The following is a 17336-nucleotide window of genomic DNA, read 5'->3' on the forward strand; positions in this document are numbered from 1 at the left end:
TTGTACACAACAATTTGTTAGCAAACGTCAATATCGAGCATCTGATGGCATACAATAGTTCATTAACTTGCAAAAATTTGCAGTTCAGAAGCAGGTCTAGTTTTAGTGATCAGCCTACTCTTTTTGCCTGCGACGAATTAAACCGTGCAGCAGCAGATGGCTGCCGTCGATATCTCGAGCGAAGGTCCTAGCACATATGGGTCGCTGTCCGGCCATGCGGATGGCGAGCTCCAGCGTGCTATAAAAGCGCAGATCGTTGGGAATATTTAGATGCCATCCATCTTTGAGCTACAATGCGATCGCCGGTCAGGTTGAATGGCCATGCCGCCCCTTCAGCTATGAAGCTTGTTATCTCGAAACTTTTGGTTTACATTCCTGCTTCCTTAAGGCCCGTCAGCCGCCTGAGAGCTCGCTCACTTGTTAACAGCACGATCTTCTGGATTTCTCTGCATGTACATTAGCAGGATGTGATTGGACCAATGATGATACACTTTTTTGTTGCTTTTATTGGTATTGCTGGTTGTTCCCGTCTTCCTGAATTGTGCCTCGCCACAGATGTACTTTTAGTGTTCTTGATGGACTACTTCTTGTCTCTAATACGAATGAAATACACAAAATGTTTATTATACAATCATTGAGCACCCCGGTCAAGGTTCCAGTATTGGAAATTGTCGCCATACTTGCCCCGGGTTGATATATGTTTAGGGAAACTGACAATATCAGGTTGTTGAATCTGCTCTCTCTCTCTTTCTAAAACGATGGTAGATGTGGCATCTAGATTTTCTTTCAACTTTCGGGTCGAATGCTATGGTTTGCGCTCATTCGAGATCAAAGAGCTAATAACAAATCTACAACCAGTGGCCTGTTATCTCTCGTTCTCTCTTGTGTGAGATGTTATTGATACGCTTTCGTATGTCTCGTACGATTCTAGGTCCCCGATTCCCGACAAAACCCGCTAATGGAATCCCGAAGCAACTTGACCTGTCGTTGTCGGAAGTTAGAGCCTCTCACCACATTGAGAGTGTGGCGCCAACAACATCCCAGCTAAGCAGGGTTGGATACCAAAACTTTCACCACATGAAGACCCGCGCAGATCTCAGAGGCATACATAGTGGAAAGACATTTTTTCTCGTTATGGGAATTCTTGACTAACGGTTCTCATCTGGCTCTCCGGCTCATAGTTCTCTCCATCCTAATCTGGGCGTCTTCCTCTTCTGCTTTAACAAGCTTGTCGCTTGGTAGCATGATTGCCTTGTCAATCGCCACCGGTAAGCCTCGATGGCGGCCTCGAATCATCACAGCGCAAAGGACAAGCTTGCTCAAGGTATGCCAACCTCCAGAGAAACTGTAAAGTTTATTTGGAAGGCCGATACTAATACCGACACATCCGTAGGCACTTACTGTCTCAAAGATAATGTTGAATGCAGAGTACGCGATAGGATCCCGGGTGAACTGGCCCGCCTCCACGATGCCAATTATGATGACAGCCAGGGCGATCCACCATAAGTCGTACGCCATCTGTGCCCGCAGCTGATGCCGGATAAAATATATCCTTCCAACGGTGGGTGACACGGGAGGCCGATTCACCGAAGCTCCTGATGACGCTTCCAGATCATCCTCATCCAGGGAGGCGTCATCTGCGTATAATCCCAGACTCCTCTCTTCGTATATATTCGAGTGTCGCATCGTGATCGCAACTGGATAGACAGAGATGTACATCATTACCACATAGATAAGTAGCGTTCCTAGCTGGAGGGTCGAGAGATTGACAATATAGAAGCCTCCACTTCGGACGCATAGTGCTTGGAACAGGCCGTCCAAAATACGCGAACCTTCAGGGATAGCGTCCACCACCGGATTATCGAACTATCGCTGAGGATTAGCATTACGCACTTGTACGTCTGGATAGCTTAGCAACTCACGTTGAGTACTTCGAACGCTACCCAATCGATACCGTTCAAGACAATCACAGAGAGTAAGAGCCACCATGTGTGTGCAGAAGGAAATAAGCTAGTATAAGTTCGCCGGGGGTGATCCAGGAGGAAGGTTAATGTGTCACGGAAATTATGGAAATACTCGATATCCGGAAGCATCAGGCGAATAGTATATAATATCCATCGCAGGAAGATTGGATAGCTGCAAGACCTCATGAGTACACCAAAGATAAAACCAGATAACAAGAAGGGTGGTGTCTTACCAGGTGTTACCAGCCAATATCAACAAGCCCATGGTAATAAGCATATACTTCGATGTTTGTAAGGGAACCTTGGCAGACGGTTAAACGCAACAAGCTATTCCAGAAAATCCTGAAGCACCAACCATGTTCGCATCAAGAATACTCATTCCAGAGTTGTTGAATGCAGAAATTGCAAAAAAGAAGCCGGTCCACCTAAGTTTAAGCAAAAAAAACATTAGAGATCATTATAGGGATCAAGTGACAAGGATGGTAGTCCAGATATCAAGAAACCAGGAGCTGGAATGAGAACGAACCAAGGATTCAGGCCATTAGCTTCTGTCAGCGAGGCTTTGTTCCTTGCGACATACGCTGCGACCCCTAACCCGCCAAGCAGCTGCCACAGGACAAAATAGACCGGCACAATGATGGACAACAAGCATATTGCTCGGTACTCGGCGCCTCCAAGCTGTTGTCGCTCCATTTCAGTTAGGTTATAGAACGTAGAATTTCGATGAAATCTGCGCAAAAAGTGCAAATGAGCCGTATTTAATCTTTCCCTATCCGAGCCCACATCGGAAGGATCTTGCTCCAAATGACCAAGTGTAGTAGAGTAGTTCTGAACATTGACATATGGGGAGAGCATGCGTCGACGTAGTGGGCTAGATGATCGGTCTTCAGAACGGTTCCATACGTTAGAAGTGAATGCAATATGAGAATCAGCGTCCGTATTGCTCTTGGGCTCTGTAAGGGGATTTCCATCAGGCAGTACTTCGTCAGGTGCTACAGATTCAACGTCATTTCTAGCTCTTGGGGGAACTTGCTCTGCCTGTTGATCGAGTTGTCTGGTATCAGGAGGGCCAGGCCTTGAATCTGGTTTCTGGTTCTTGGGTTGCGACCTCGCAGGATGGAGAGGAATGCTAGGCGCAACTGGCGTTCTCCAAAGGGGAGAACGGAGCGGGAGCGGGGGTTCTGAGTGACGAGCAGGTTCCTGGGTCACGGTGGACTGTCGAGAGAGAGAGCGCGGCCTCATGATTAAACGGCTTAACCCAATTGAGCTCTGGGTTCTCTTCCGCAGACGCTCTTCCCTCACAATCTCCCCAAACCTTTTCTCAAAGGCTTGTTTGCGAACTAGGACCACCGCAATGGAAACCCAGATCTATATCATATTAGCCTTCCCCGTGGGCGATGGTGGATCACTGCCATTCTTACCGCAGATCCAAACATTATGAGGAAGAACAGCAGGACTTGCTGGAATGTATTCAGCGTAGACAAATTGACAGTGTTCAGTCCCGCCAGGGTCATGGCGCTGACGGTTAAAAATAGCGAGTCAATGTATCGAACACTGCGGGCCGGGGAAGATGTGCCCCAGAAGATGGCGGAGGTGATGAAGGAGACTCCGATGAAGTAGGCATAATGCACCGTGAGAAACCGGACCCGAGGAAGATAGGTCTTCAAGGTCTTGTATTTGAAGCTAACCATTTGGAAGAGAGTGTGTTTGATGCCAGCCTTCCAACGCTGATAACGAATTATCTTCGAGTGAGGCTGGAAAAGGCGTTTCCATAGCAGACCTGAGAAACGCCAGAGGGCGCAAGGAGCAGGAGAGCGTATACAGGCTGCAAGAGCAATAGGCTCAGGCTTAGAAATATCTCCCAGGCTGACTCTGATCGCTCCAGAACCGCACGGTCGGAATTAAACTCGGAGGTGTGCTCGTCTGTCATACGATGACGACTACGCGTAGGTGACTAAGACCAAGGCGTGGGATGAACCGCACAAAGGGTCCACGGTAGTATGGGCCGTAGGAATAAAGACAGCTCTGACTCTCTAATCCTATTGAGAGTGAGAATTCTGCTTTCCATTAGTGATACTGCTCTCCAGTGGTTTTGGTACTATATGAAGTCCTCCATTGTCTACTCTTCGAAGCTATCTCACGTATTCTTATTTACAATCTGTGCCGGATTATTGATGATCTATGCGGGTAGCGGCTAGCGGCTGGCAGCAGCCATTGGAATCAGTCGTAATTCACGCTTTGACACTGAGCTACGGCGTCGATCCATTTGTCCATGTGTTGGCGATCGTTCGACAAATTAATTCTAAGCAGCTCCAAGCGCTCAGTGAGTGCTCAGCGACCGCATAGTACAAGCATATCTCATGACCTGTGGAAGACTAGGATCTTGGTAAAAAGGGAGCTCACGTAGCCATTTTCGGCGCCCGATTTACTATCACCTAGAATTGCGGTGGAAAAATCCTTGCATAAATATACAACTGTCGAGGGTATCTCAAAACAAAAAAGGCAGCCGTTATAAACCAACCAACCATCACATCAAGTAACCACCGTAGTGATAATGATCAATTGCATGATGCGGGGTAACATATGAGCCCTGGTAGGGGTGATTATCCAATGCAAAGTCCGCCGCCACCAGTAGAGGATTGACGACACCTCCCGCCAGGTCATGGGACTCGTCGGACAGCAGAGGATCCAAGTCGGAAAAGTTGTTGTGTATTTGCTCAGGAGAAACGGTGTGAGAATGCGAAACTTGCCAACCCCAGGTCTGCTTGAGCTTCTCTTTGATGGGATCGACACACCAGGTCATTTCGTTGTTGGTAACTGTGTCGAATATGCCTAGGGCTTCATCCTGGGCTTCACGGGCGTCTAGACATTCTGCTGCGATGGCAAGACAGTGGACCGAGATGTAGACCGCTCCGCTAATTGAAATATGAGTTTCTATTGATATGATATGAGTGTTCCACGTACCGATCCTTGACTTGGGAAACGAGACCACAGAGATCATAGGCGTGGGTTTGCTGCATGTTTCGCATCTCTGTGTGCATTTCGGAACCCAGCGGGTGTGATTTGGCCAGTAAGATGCGAGCAGTGTGGTAAAATAACCGTGCAATAACGGCATGCCCGCCGATGAGCCTGTTTGAATAACAATTGTAAGCTTTTGCAGGCGAAACAAGAGAATGATCACTTACCAGACCGTGGGAAACGCGGATTTAGAATTACTTTGCCAGGGTTGCAAGTAACCTAGGGGCATCATAGACCGCGGCACGAGCTTGGCCCACTGATCGCACCAGTTGGTGTAGAGACTCCACTCCTGGAACATGCCAGAAGTATGGATGGCATGGCCATCTGCTCCTGGCGATTGGCGAACGGACCGTCGGAAGTTTGCAATTTTGGAACAGATATACAGCATTCGTTGGAGCCAGACCTGCTCTGGATGGTGCATATGGTCCATGTCCATGTTGACATGCCAAGTATCAGGATTCCAAGATACGGCCCAATTGTGATGCAGGCAGCTGAGGAGCTCCATGCACACGCTTGTCCAGAAACACGCTCCGCCAAGGCCCTGTGTCTTTGCTGTCCAGCCACATTCCCGGATCAGAGCCCGCGAGCCTGCGATATGATTCATCGGATTCGTTGATCGTGAAGACATAGTTTCATAGATGCTAAGAACCAGAGCTGTGGTTGCACAGAGAACAGAATCACGGTTTGGATCATGAACGGCGTTCAGAATATCTCGAGTTGCTGAGTCGTAAAAATGCTGCGCTTTCTCCTCTTCGTAAGAAGCATTGACTAGGGCCAGGTGCTTGGCCCCGCATGCAAAAAAGGCGTTTCGCAGCATGGGTTCGTCGATAGCATGATATGGCAGGATGTGTGTGAACTTTTCTCGATTAGAAATGACAGGACAGAAATCAATAGGAGAAGGCAACATACATGTTTCATCACATCCATGGAATCCATCCAAATACCAATTTTCTCAACGAACACCTGCAGGAAAAGCACTTGCTCGGGATCCGTCAAAGCAGCATGAACTACTTGTCTCATAGACAGCTTCTGTGCGAATTTAGATAAAGCGTGAGGCAGCAACTCATCGCCGGACGTCAAGTGGGTCGATGGCCAGTGCTCCGCGCCAACAATAAGATCTGGCCCAGAATGTGAGACCTCGAACCCCGTTGGATCGAATGAGTGAGCGACAGACTGAAAGAGGTGATTCAGAGTTTCTGGATCCATCTCAAAAGCCTCATGGGGCGTCTGTATAGTGTCTTCGGCGATAGATTTCTCCGGCTGAGGCGGCGGATACCTCTCAAATCCACCAACATACTCCGACGCAATGAACCGCGAGTCGTCGCGGAATGTCACCTTGGTGCCATGAGGGCGGGTAATGAGATGCGGGGGGGCCACAGTCTGGATATCGATAAAATTGAGACGAACTCCACGTCGACATACCCTATCCGACTTTCGACAGTTCAGACACCGCCCCAGCGCCTCATCGCATTTCAGATGCCGCTCGCGACAGGTGAGACATCCCGTGCGGACTCGTCGGGCCTTGGTCTCGGCGATCTCAGCGGATTTCTTGCGGCGCGTGCGGGCAGCGACGCATTGGGAGTCGCTGCCTGGGCTCTTCGGTATCGGAATTCGAGATTTGCCATCGCGGATAACAGACTGGGACTTTGTGCGAGTTTGGAGAGTCATTGCGCTCTCCTGGAGTTGTGGGTGCGCCACAATTTCTTTTGTCTGTCTGTCTAGTCGCCAGCGCCGATCGGTGCGGCCGACTTCCAGACCGGCACAGGCTTCCCGAGTGTAATCTTTTTCTTCTTCAATAGCAAGCGTATGGCCATGTTCGATGTGCGATCGGGGAGGGTGCGACTCGGTTATTCGCTGGTCTGGAAAGTCATCCGCTTGGCGCCCGGTTGAGCTCGGGGCTGGATGGGCGGAGAGCGGGAGGAGATGGAAGAGCGAGTCGAGGACACCGCTAGTGTAGTCTGACAGGGTACTTTCAGCGACCGAACCCAGCGTATCGTTCGACTAAGTCGAAAAGTGAAGTTGAGATCGACTGGGGAAAAGAAAGCGGGAAAAGTGGGTCAAGGAATGCGGTTGGCCAAAAGTCTACATGGCGATGCTTTGGATCCGTTGATTGCCGTTAATCAGTATCGTGGGAGGTAGGAGGGGATTTAATTAGAAGTATCGAATCCTAGACCAGATCACTAGATTCCAAGGCCCCCTTCAGCGTTCTATATACACCTGAACCCCTCTGAGAACATAACCAACATAGACTACCAACCAGGTGTCACTTGATGGCACCAACCACTGGTCCAACAATTAAGGGCTTCAGAAGACAAGATATACCTGATGGAGTGGTTCCACCCTGGAGAAAGACTATAGGCCCTTCCTTGTGGAGATGAATCATCAGGCAGTCGGTTGGTATGCCTGTAGATTGGGGATAGTTTGTGGCTTCCGACGTAATTACCCGATAGAAGTATTTAGTCCGCTCTTGCTTTCACTTTCTAAGCTCAAGATAGTGGCCACCGCCAATAATCGGCAGATATCCGATATCTCTAGGTGGATATATATCCCTGCAACGCCATGCATCGCTATCTATTCATGCCTCGCAGTGGGGAAATTAGTCAGTGACTAGTAGCGTGGGGGTTGCTTAGCAGAGACATGTCGTCACCCCGCTCTCCGTCGGATTGAAAAGCAAGCTTGCCGCCCGTCTGTACTTCTGTTAGACCATTTGTCTTAAGTGTTATTCATAATGCCAGAGACCATTCGTTGGGGCATCCTAGGTACGTAGCCCTTGCCTCTGAGCGATCTGTTCTGACAGAGACAGCCACTGGCGGTATCGCCGTGACTTTTACCAAAGACCTGCTCGTCGACCCGAAGACTCGAGGCGTCGACAAAGTTGTTCATACTGTGACTGCAGCAGCGAGTTCCAGTGGTGCTTCTCGTGCGAAATCATTCCTGGAAGAGGTCGGAGCCCCCTCCGATGCGAAGGGATATGGATCATATGAGGAGCTCGCCAAAGACCCAAATGTGGATATTATCTACGTATCCACCCCCCATTCTCATCACTACCAAAACGCCATGTTGTGTCTGGAGGCCGGAAAGAATGTCCTTGTTGAGAAGGCATTCACGGTCAATGCGCCACAGGCACGGAAGCTTGCGGAAAAGGCCAAAGAGAAGAACCTGTTCTTGATGGAGGCTGTCTGGACGAGATACTTTCCCCTATCGATCTATGTCCGAGAGTTGATCACCTCTGGCAAGCTGGGAAATGTGACCAAGGTGTCGGCAGATAACTGCGTGGATTTTAACCCTTACGAGAATTTTGCCGATGGCAAGCATCGCCTGGTCAATCCCGATCTTGCTGGCGGCGCGCTTCTGGATCTTGGCATCTATTCGTTGACCTGGGTTTTCCAGACTCTGTATCATACTCAACCCGCTGGTGACAGGAAAGCTCCACAGGTGCTGTCATCCATCAAGAAGTACGAGCCGACTGGCGTGGATGAAACGACTACGATGCTTCTCACTTTCCCACGAACCACCGGAGGAGATGCTCATGGAATTGCAATGACCTCACTAGCTCTATCCGCCGATCCGGATGGTCAAGGCACCGCTGGTCCTGCCATACGAGTGCAGGGAAAGAAAGGAGAGGTCCAAGTGTGGGGTCCGGTATCTCGTCCAACACGGACTAGACTTATTCTGAAAGATGGTACTGTGGAAGACAAGACCTGGTCAATGCCTGGACCAGGAGCCGGCAGTGGGTGGAAGAATGGGTTTGGGAGCAGCTTGAACGCGGAAGGCGAGGGACATGGGATGTTCTGGGAAGCAGATGAAGCCGCCATCGCACTCATTGAAGGACGGAAGGAAAGTAGGTTTGAGGACTTGGAGGAATCCATTGTGATTATGGAGGTGATGGATGAGGTTCGCAGGCAGAATGGTTTCACACTGCCCGAGAAGATCGAAACTACCCAGTATCCAGTTGACCTGTAAATAACAAGTTGTTATTATGGTTACTTGGGCCTTACTTTCGAGTTGACGGTAACAGTGACGTCTGAATATCTCGTTTTCCCCATAGCATTTTCCATAATGCAGTTCCGCCTGCTATCTTGATCCTAATATTCGCAAGCTCTTGGTTCCACTGTATTAAACAATGGTCGGAAAGCGTTCGGTGGGGCATCTAATCATTATGTATGCCTATAGTATAGCTTCGGTACATATTTACATACGGCTAGGGCTTACTGCCCAGTCGCGGCAATCGCAGGCGCAGGTGAAGCAGCAACATGATCGCGGCCCAGACAGCCGCAGAGAGAAACGTTAGACGCAGCGCAGCAGCATATGCCCCCATGACTATGAAAAGCGTCAGTCGACATAACTATAATCCTAGTGGAAAAGAACTAACCTTGATGCCGGTGCTTCAAGTCCAGGTCCGCGATGACTCGCACGGACTTGCGCACCATCAAAATAATGTCGCGCTTGTCTGGCCCTGTAACCATGTGCTCTAGCTGAAAGACGAGGGTGTTTTGAAAGATCCAGCTGCTAGCAGCCACGCCCATCACAGAGCCCAGGTTCCGCCACAGTCCCAGCGTGGTGGTGGCCACAGCTGCCTCACTCTGTTCGCTCGTGGCCAAGACCGAGACCATCAAGGTTGGAAAGGTAAATCCCTGGCCCAGGAGGGTGAGCGAGACGCATATCATGGCAACGGCATCCGGTGTGTTCATCCCCATTGATGCGGCGGCGCAGCCACCAACAAGCATGCAGACACCACCGGCGATGATGGTTGGCTTGAGACGTTTAGTCCAGGTTATCAGGAAGCCAGTTCCCACGCTCGATATCGTCACCGCGACTGTTGCAGCCACAAGCCGCACGCCAGAGTCAGTCGGGGAGGCGAGCTTGACGGCCTGGAAGTACAGTGGGGCATTGAACATCATAGTGTTGGTTGACATCGACCCAAAGAAATTGCCGAAGATGATGCTGGCACGAGGATCCTTGGACAGTAGTTCTACGGGCATTACAGGGCGTGGCACATTCCGCTCATACAAGACAAAGATCAACGAGAGGATGGCAGAGGCCACCAGGGAGACAATGACCAGCGGGTGAGACCAGGGGAAGACGTTGCCGCCCAGGTTCAGGCCCATGATCAAGGCCGTGACTGCGACAATGAGGATGAATGACCCGGTCAGGTCGATACTCCGGATCAATTGCGGGACCGTTACTCGCTCCAGTCCGACGCGCTTCACTCCCAGACCTGACGGGACGGTCCAGACAGCCAGAACGAAATAGACGAAGATGAAGGGCAATTGCACAAGGAAGGCACCTCGCCAACCCACCTGATCGCAGAGGAATCCGCCCAGCGCCAATCCGAGACAGCTGCCAATACCGAGACATAGGTTGATGTATGACTGGTAGATACCACGGTACTCGATGCGCACCAGGTCACTGGAGAGGACCTGGCCCATGGAGAAGACACCGCCGGCACCGAGGCCACAGAATGCGCGAGCGGCGATGAAGCTGCCGATGCTCTGCGCCAGTCCACACCATGCTGTCGTAAGGAAGAACACGGAGATGGCAAAGAGGTAGACGGGTTTGCGGCCAAAGGCATCGGAGATTCGTCCGAACAGAGGAAGAAATGCGGTAGAAGTCAATAGGAAGGCCGTGGATAGCCATGAGGCGGCGTTAGATGCGTGGAAGTATGAAGTGATGACCGGGTGACTTGACGCCATCAGAGTTGAGTCAAAAAAGCCGATCACGTACCCAAGCATAACGCCGGAGAAGATCAACCAGAAGCGTGTTGGTGATACGCCGATGAACCGCGCGTCATAGCTTTTATCGTCGGGTCCAGCACTATTGGCTGTCCCATTCCCAGAGACTCGCCGGTTCAGGTTCGGCTCAACTTGCAGCCCTTGCGGAATGGAGCTGACTCTGGTTAGGTCCAGGATGGAGGCTTCGTCTACCTCTGTGCTGGTGGTCGAGCCAGCTTCCACGTCGTCTCGGTGGCCAACGGAGTTGTATTCATGAGAGCTATTTCGGAGCAGGGGAGAAGTCTCTGAGGGACGGCTTTGCTGCCCCTCATCCTGCATAATGGGTTATTTAGTTGAGACCCAGCCGAGAGAAAAAGTCTGGTGGCAGAGGGTGAATCTGACGGGGAAACAAGACAAGAACCGTGGCGAGCAGGGAGTCTTTATATTGGCCAGCTGACAGTAAGGGCCTTCCCATGCGCAGCAGTAGATCGTGCACAAAGCTGTGTTACCTCTGCCGTACATATATGTCGGTTTGGTGCCGTCCCTCGCATTCGGGTTCGGCAACTACGATAAGATATGGACGAGTGGGGGGGCGGGATGCCGCCACTTCTTTGTCTCTTGCATCTCTCTTACTTACCGACTATACACACTCTTTCAAGATGCGCCCGCCCCTTCGCATCGCCGTGCTTGAATGCGACACGCCCCTCGAAGGCACTAACCGCCGCTACAATGGCTATGGCGGTGTCTTCCGCGCGTTGTTGTCCGCCAGCGCCGAAGCCCTGAACCAACCAGAGACACTAGACCCGCAGTCTGGGCTCGACATCTCCTGCTGGGACGTCGTGAACGGGGATGCGTACCCCAAACTCGAGGAGATCGACGCGGTGCTTCTGACTGGCTCAAGTACGTGCTTTTGAGAAGAAGAATAATCAATACTGCGGCCCCAAAAGCAAGCATGCTAATAGCGTGAAACTTCCTAGGACATAACTCGTTCGACGATATCCCCTGGATCAATCGGCTTGTCGAGTTCACGCAGAAAGTCCTCGCGCAAGACCGGGTGCGCATCCTCGGTATCTGCTTCGGACACCAAATCGTCGGCCGCGCGCTGGGCGCGAAAGTCGGACGCAGCGAGCAGGGGTGGGAGATAGCCGTGTGCGGGATGGACCTGACGGAGAAGGGAAAGGAGCTGTTTGGGCGAGAGAAGATCGTACGTCTTGTTGGGAATTTGATTCGTCGTTGCCTGTTGCAGAGGGGCTAACTTCGTGAAACAAACAGCGCATCCAGCAAATGCACCAAGACATCGTCTTCGACTACCCCCCCAACACCATCTCGCTGGGCTCGTCGCCCCGCTGCGCCGTCCAGGGCATGTACGCGCCGGGCCGGTTCGTGACGGTTCAAGGCCACCCGGAGTTCACCGGGGAGATTGTCACGGAGATTGTCCAGAACCGGGCGAGATTGGGTGTTTTTCATGAGAGCCAGGCGCAGGACGCGCTGGGGAGGGCGGGCGATGAGCATGACGGTGTTGCTATTGGGACGGCGTTTCTGAAGTTCCTACTGGAGGATTGAGACAGTCCTTATTATATTTTGATCTGGACTGAAGAGAGACTCTTGTCGGGTTGCATGGGAATGGAAGGGAGCGGTCGTGTATAGATCGCGTCGTTCTTGGTGGAGAGTTTGACATGCCTATAGATAGATCTGGCATTTGTTGTAGATATTCGTCTTTCTCGTGCTTTAATAGAAGTTGAATCCATATTATCCCGACCAGCGAGACGAAACAGCCGTAGCTGAGCGGCATATGCTGGGAAAGTGAGAGCGGACAAGCTCTGTACGACACCATCATCCATCCCTTACCCCGACCCTCCCTACTCTTCCCTACTCTACACATCTCGGATTCTACGGAGTGAGAAGAAAATCACAGGTGATCAATGTAACCACTTGCGGGATATCTCATTAACCAAATCTAGGCAAAGATCCTGTCCGTCACAACAAGGATAATCCTCATCCCTGCCCTGCCCTGCTCTCAAAAAACCGGGCAGGGTAGTGGCAGTCCCACGAATAGGGGGGCTTGTGAAAGCAATGCAACAAATACCCCGTTGATAAAAAAAGGAAACACCGACGGCAGAAGATATTCGCCATACTATGCATGTCATGAACCCATCGAGGGAATTGTCCATGCACCGGGCATCGATCGTCCTCTCATGCAAATCTTGTTTGAAAAGACAAAAACGCCCTCCCGCCAAGCGAAAGCGACCATCCGAGTCGCTGTTCGACGATGCACACAAAAAGCCATGCCCACAAAAAAGACCTGGGAAGAAGCTAAATCAAGCTATGATAGAAACGCTTCACAACCAACGCCACGCAGATGCAAGTCGATCGCCGCAAATGAAGACGAATATGATGGGTGGCACCGCTGGTAAGCCAAAAAAGAAAACCGAAGACAGACAGGAAAGAAATCAAACGGCTCGAGGGCGGGATAGACGTCCACTGCGTCGAGGAGCCATTGTCTTGTCCGCGTCTGATTGTTCGGGGTCAGTGCTGGCGAGGTCATCGTCGTTGTTTTTCGAGACGGGCTCAGCACCTTGGCCTTTCTCTGGCATTCGCAAATTCAGAGAGACAAGCTCGTTTTGATCGTCTCTGAAAGATATACCAACCCCGAGTGTGAGGTTGGAGACAATCCGCCTTTTCGGTCGTGATAGTCGCGTCATGGGCCGCGGGTCTTCGGAATCGTCGCTATCTTCCGCCGAGCGTTTGCTACCCGTGCTAAATGGGGATGACGATCGCGAGGCCTGCAAGCTGGATTTCAGGGCCGGTCCTTTCTTTTCGTTTGGCGCGTCGCTCTTCTCGTCGAGCAGGGCTGCAAATGCTCGATCGATGTCTCCACGGCATTTCTGCAGCATGTCCACTATTGTTTCTCGGTCGTATCGGCCACCAAGACCCTCTTGAATCGACTTGATGTCCCATGGAGGGTAGACGTCGACGGCCAGGCCGTCTGAAGCCATGCTGTCCGAAGCGAAGCTCTCTGGTATGATCACCTTCTTCGGCGGCAGGATATAGCGCTCTGGGTACTTGGACGTGGTGAGAAGTCCCTGGTGGTTGCCATCTATAGCCCGTACGGAAGAGTAGTGTTTAAAGTCCTACTGCCATCAGCTCGGGTCCGGCAGACACCCCGCAGGAAACACTTACATGAAAAGCAACATGCACCACATCTCTCGGCTGATCCGAGGCAGCATTGACGTCACGAAACACCTGCACACCATCCATGGTGTAAACGTTGACATCGACCTTGAAAAGCTGGCAAAAGGCCTGCAGATGCTCGGAACTACCCCATTCGCCATTCTTACGGGTAGCCGCCACCATCTCCTCGAACCGCCGTTCCTTGTCCTCCAGAGACGGAGGCGCCACGGCGGCCGAGCGCGTCGCATACACGGACGCGGCGGCCCGTTTCGGGCGGCGCCGCTCGCCACCCTCAGCCACGACGAACTGCATGAAATAATGCTTGTTACTGGCGATGTGGTCGGCTAGAAGCTGGCGGAACGCGTCGGCGTGGGCGAAGTCGGCATACAATTGGTCGGAAAGAGAATAATAGAGGCAATTGCCTGGCCAAAAAGACGCGTCAGAACGAGCATATTCACACGCTTATACATAACACTATCTTTCACCACAACAAGTTACAAGGGCGCGGACTTACCATCTCCCTCTGTCGGCAGGGCAAATAGACCGCGTTTTTTGAGACAGGGCATCTCTAAGCTCTCGCGGTCGAGAGCTTTAGACCGTCGGGCGATGTCTTCTTCATCGTGCTGGTCCTGCAGCAGTGGAGGAGAAGCGGGTGTGGATTTGTCGTGGTCGTGACCCGTTAGTATGGGTACGATTCTGCCACCGTGTGTAAGATGGGCCATTGTGAAGGGAGAGGAAAGCCTGCTCTCTCGAGGCCTGCATTTATGGAGAGGGTGGTCGGATGTGGTGGTGAATAATGTAGAGAGTTTAGGGGATGATGAATCGCGCGATAGACAATAACAACAATAGCAATAAGAGTTGTCCACCCACCGAGTGAATCGGGGAGTGCTGCTGTGCAGAAAGGAATTCGGGCCCAGTCAGGGATGTGGGTGGTGCCGGGGGCGGTGTGGCTTGGGGGCGATGATTGGGGGGGTTGGGCGACTATGACATAAAGGAGTATGTATGCACTATGTCGGGTACGGCTGGGAAATAATTGAGACAACAAAGTGGTGCAAATAGCTTCTTCTTATGATTTATTTGCCGGAGTGAGTTCGAAATACATACTACGCATCATTCGTGGCAGACTTTTCCACCCCCGAATGTGACTGATCGGCCCTAGTGGAGACGATGGAGCCGCCGGGCGTTTACGGACGGGTCTGTTCTGGGTCGGTTCTACTCGTCCTCTTCTAGGGATTCGGTGTCTGCTTCAAAATCCGTATGTTACCGAGTATGCGTACCTCTTGATGGTTCATCGCGAAGCATTCCTCAAAAGGGCTGTCGGTCGTGTGCCGTATTGCTGGAAAAGTCCTGGCGTCTCATTGGCCTGGCTGTCACACCGCCCGCCGAGTCCGCCACCGAAATCGAAACCGTGACGGTATGGATACACGATAAATAACATTTTCTCTTATCAAACGGCAATCATCTCCCCCACTTGAGTCACGATCCGGGGTTTATGGCGGGCATTGACCATTGTTGTTCGGTACAGCACTTGCGAAAGTCCGGGCAACAGATCCAACATGGCCACAAATAACATCGTCGTTCTTGGGTAAGACCTCCGTGCCACTGCAGACACCCGACAAACATGGACTGACTGACGACGCCAGCGCTGGAGTCTCGGGCCTGACAACGGCTTACCTCCTATCCAAGGACCCGTCCAACAAGATCACCGTGCTGGCCAAGCACATGCCAGGTGACTACGACATCGAATATGCTTCTCCTTGGGCTGGCGCCAACTATATGCCGTATGGTATTCTGTCTTGATCTGGGATGGACGCAAGTGTTGACCTATACATAGAACGGGCAAGGAAGGCAGCGCGCATCAGCAATGGGAGAGAGCCACATGGGCGCCCCTGAAGGAGCTGGCAGAGAAACACCCGGAAGCAGGTGTTCACTTTCTAGGTATGCCGATGACTTCTTTCTCTTGATGGAGGAAGGCCGTGGGCTAATGGGTTGCAGGGACGATTATTTACAACCGCACCAAGGACCAGCACTCCCCTATGGCACAGGTGTTCTCGGAGCTGGTACAGCCGAATCCGTGGTACAAGGATGTCGTGCCTGATGTATGTGAAGGGAGATCGAATGAATGCCCGGTCCTACGGAGAAAGTACTAACGAAAAGACGAACTAGTTCAAAACCGTTCCCGACGACCAGCTCGGCCCGGGAATCGACAACGCACAAACCTTTACTTCGGTTTGCATCAACTCGCCCGTCTACCTGTCATGGCTGGTCGGACAGTGCGCGAAGGCGGGCACGGTCTTTAAGCGAGCCACGCTCAAGCATATTACGGACGCCGCCAGTGCACACCACTCGGGCCAGACAGCCGATGTGGTCATCAATTGCACGGGTCTCTCGTCCAAGTTCCTCGGCGGTGTCCTCGATGACAAGTTGTATCCTGCCCGGGGCCAGGTTGTGGTCGTGCGCAACGACGCCGGTCCCATGTCGTCTGTTTCAGGAACGGATGATGGCGATGACGAAGCATTGTACATTATGACTCGTGCCCTGGGTAAGCTCACCCTATTACAATTACGTGTATGATATTCGCTAATCACTTCTAGGCGGCGGCACCGTTCTCGGAGGATCGTATCAAAAGCACAACTGGGATGCGCTACCTGATCCGAACCTCGCCAATCGGATCATGAAGCGTGCGATTGCGAGTGCGCCGCAGCTGGTCCAGAAGGGACAGGGGATCGAGGGACTGGATATTATTCGACATGGTGTTGGGCTGCGGCCGCTGCGTGAGGGAGGACCTCGGGTCGAGAAGGATACCGTGGACGGAGTCAATATCGTGCACAACTATGGCCATGGCGGGTTTGGCTATCAGGCGTCGTATGGCTGTGCGGAGGCTGCGGTGTCACTGGTGAAGGAGGTTCTGAGGCAGAAGAAGGGAGCGAGGCTGTAGCTCGCTAGCCCTCTCTTAGCTACCTCCAATATCGTACTCGTATACCAGTGCGCGGTAACCCCAATCTAGTCTAGGTCCTGCTGATTCAGCCGCATCTTGGCTTGGCGGACCCGCTGCTTGCGACTGCTGTCCCAACCACCTTTTGCCCCTGTTCTGTTCGCTTTCCATTCTCCATCGTCTACATTCCTGGTCGTTATTTTGCCTGTCTCTTGGTGAGTGCTGTCCGCCCTCGCGATTCCTCCCGTCGGGGTTCCTTCCCGTCCCACCTTCCGCTCAGCCCAGCCACCCCAAACAATGCTGTGGCCAGACCACCCCCCGAATCTCAGCCAGACACCCGCCCGCCCGCGCTGGCACCGGCGACTTGGCAAATCTCAGACCACCTACTCGCGATAACAACGCTAACAGAGACGTCTTAAAGAACCTTGAGATCTAGTTGAACCTCCCCCTTTTCCTCGCTCCCGACCCTCCCAGCTCTTTGTATAGCGGCGCGCACACATCCTCCAGACACTGAAGATCACCGAATAACCGAATTCT

General features: G+C 52.0%; 8 protein-coding genes across 8 annotated transcripts; 3 read left to right on the forward strand and 5 right to left on the reverse strand.

Annotated features, from left to right (window-relative positions):
- Positions 1 to 1158: 1158 nt before the first annotated feature.
- On the reverse strand, positions 1159 to 3655 carry N7510_003948 (Low-affinity potassium transport protein; the record flags this gene model as incomplete). Its single annotated transcript, XM_056975874.1, has 6 exons — positions 1159 to 1866; positions 1923 to 2136; positions 2198 to 2265; positions 2320 to 2389; positions 2491 to 3332; positions 3386 to 3655. The coding sequence occupies 6 exons, from the start codon at positions 3653 to 3655 to the stop codon at positions 1159 to 1161; spliced, it is 2172 nt and encodes a 723-aa protein (XP_056835830.1).
- An 836-nt stretch (positions 3656 to 4491) lies between these two features.
- N7510_003949 (uncharacterized protein) lies at positions 4492 to 5079 on the reverse strand (the record flags this gene model as incomplete). Its single annotated transcript, XM_056975875.1, has 1 exon — positions 4492 to 5079. The coding sequence occupies one exon, from the start codon at positions 5077 to 5079 to the stop codon at positions 4492 to 4494; it is 588 nt and encodes a 195-aa protein (XP_056835831.1).
- A 66-nt stretch (positions 5080 to 5145) lies between these two features.
- On the reverse strand, positions 5146 to 6650 carry N7510_003950 (Zn(II)2Cys6 transcription factor; the record flags this gene model as incomplete). The annotated part of the gene is made up of 2 exons (XM_056975876.1): positions 5146 to 5838; positions 5940 to 6650. 2 exons carry the CDS (start codon positions 6648 to 6650, stop codon positions 5146 to 5148), a joined length of 1404 nt encoding a protein of 467 aa, XP_056835832.1.
- Positions 6651 to 7710: 1060 nt separating this feature from the next.
- N7510_003951 (Gfo/Idh/MocA family protein) lies at positions 7711 to 8945 on the forward strand (the record flags this gene model as incomplete). The annotated part of the gene is made up of 2 exons (XM_056975877.1): positions 7711 to 7741; positions 7786 to 8945. 2 exons carry the CDS (start codon positions 7711 to 7713, stop codon positions 8943 to 8945), a joined length of 1191 nt encoding a protein of 396 aa, XP_056835833.1.
- A 238-nt stretch (positions 8946 to 9183) lies between these two features.
- Positions 9184 to 11032, reverse strand: N7510_003952 (putative MFS multidrug transporter; the record flags this gene model as incomplete). The annotated part of the gene is made up of 2 exons (XM_056975878.1): positions 9184 to 9302; positions 9355 to 11032. 2 exons carry the CDS (start codon positions 11030 to 11032, stop codon positions 9184 to 9186), a joined length of 1797 nt encoding a protein of 598 aa, XP_056835834.1.
- A 248-nt stretch (positions 11033 to 11280) lies between these two features.
- On the forward strand, positions 11281 to 12256 carry N7510_003953 (type 1 glutamine amidotransferase; the record flags this gene model as incomplete). The annotated part of the gene is made up of 3 exons (XM_056975879.1): positions 11281 to 11593; positions 11671 to 11897; positions 11966 to 12256. Coding segments are annotated over 3 exons (831 nt in total), but the record flags the coding sequence as incomplete, so codon positions are not given.
- Positions 12257 to 13143: 887 nt separating this feature from the next.
- Positions 13144 to 14586, reverse strand: N7510_003954 (OTU domain-containing protein; the record flags this gene model as incomplete). The annotated part of the gene is made up of 3 exons (XM_056975880.1): positions 13144 to 13824; positions 13874 to 14286; positions 14379 to 14586. The coding sequence occupies 3 exons, from the start codon at positions 14584 to 14586 to the stop codon at positions 13144 to 13146; spliced, it is 1302 nt and encodes a 433-aa protein (XP_056835836.1).
- Positions 14587 to 15420: 834 nt separating this feature from the next.
- N7510_003955 (FAD-dependent oxidoreductase) lies at positions 15421 to 16802 on the forward strand (the record flags this gene model as incomplete). Its single annotated transcript, XM_056975881.1, has 6 exons — positions 15421 to 15449; positions 15508 to 15645; positions 15699 to 15802; positions 15860 to 15963; positions 16031 to 16406; positions 16459 to 16802. 6 exons carry the CDS (start codon positions 15421 to 15423, stop codon positions 16800 to 16802), a joined length of 1095 nt encoding a protein of 364 aa, XP_056835837.1.
- Between the last annotated feature and the right edge of the window lie 534 nt (positions 16803 to 17336).

The sequence above is a fragment of the Penicillium lagena genome (assembly GCF_028827675.1).
Source record: "Penicillium lagena strain IBT 129212 chromosome Unknown utg000002l_segment0_segment0, whole genome shotgun sequence".
In the NCBI taxonomy this organism is placed as follows: domain Eukaryota; kingdom Fungi; phylum Ascomycota; class Eurotiomycetes; order Eurotiales; family Aspergillaceae; genus Penicillium; species Penicillium lagena.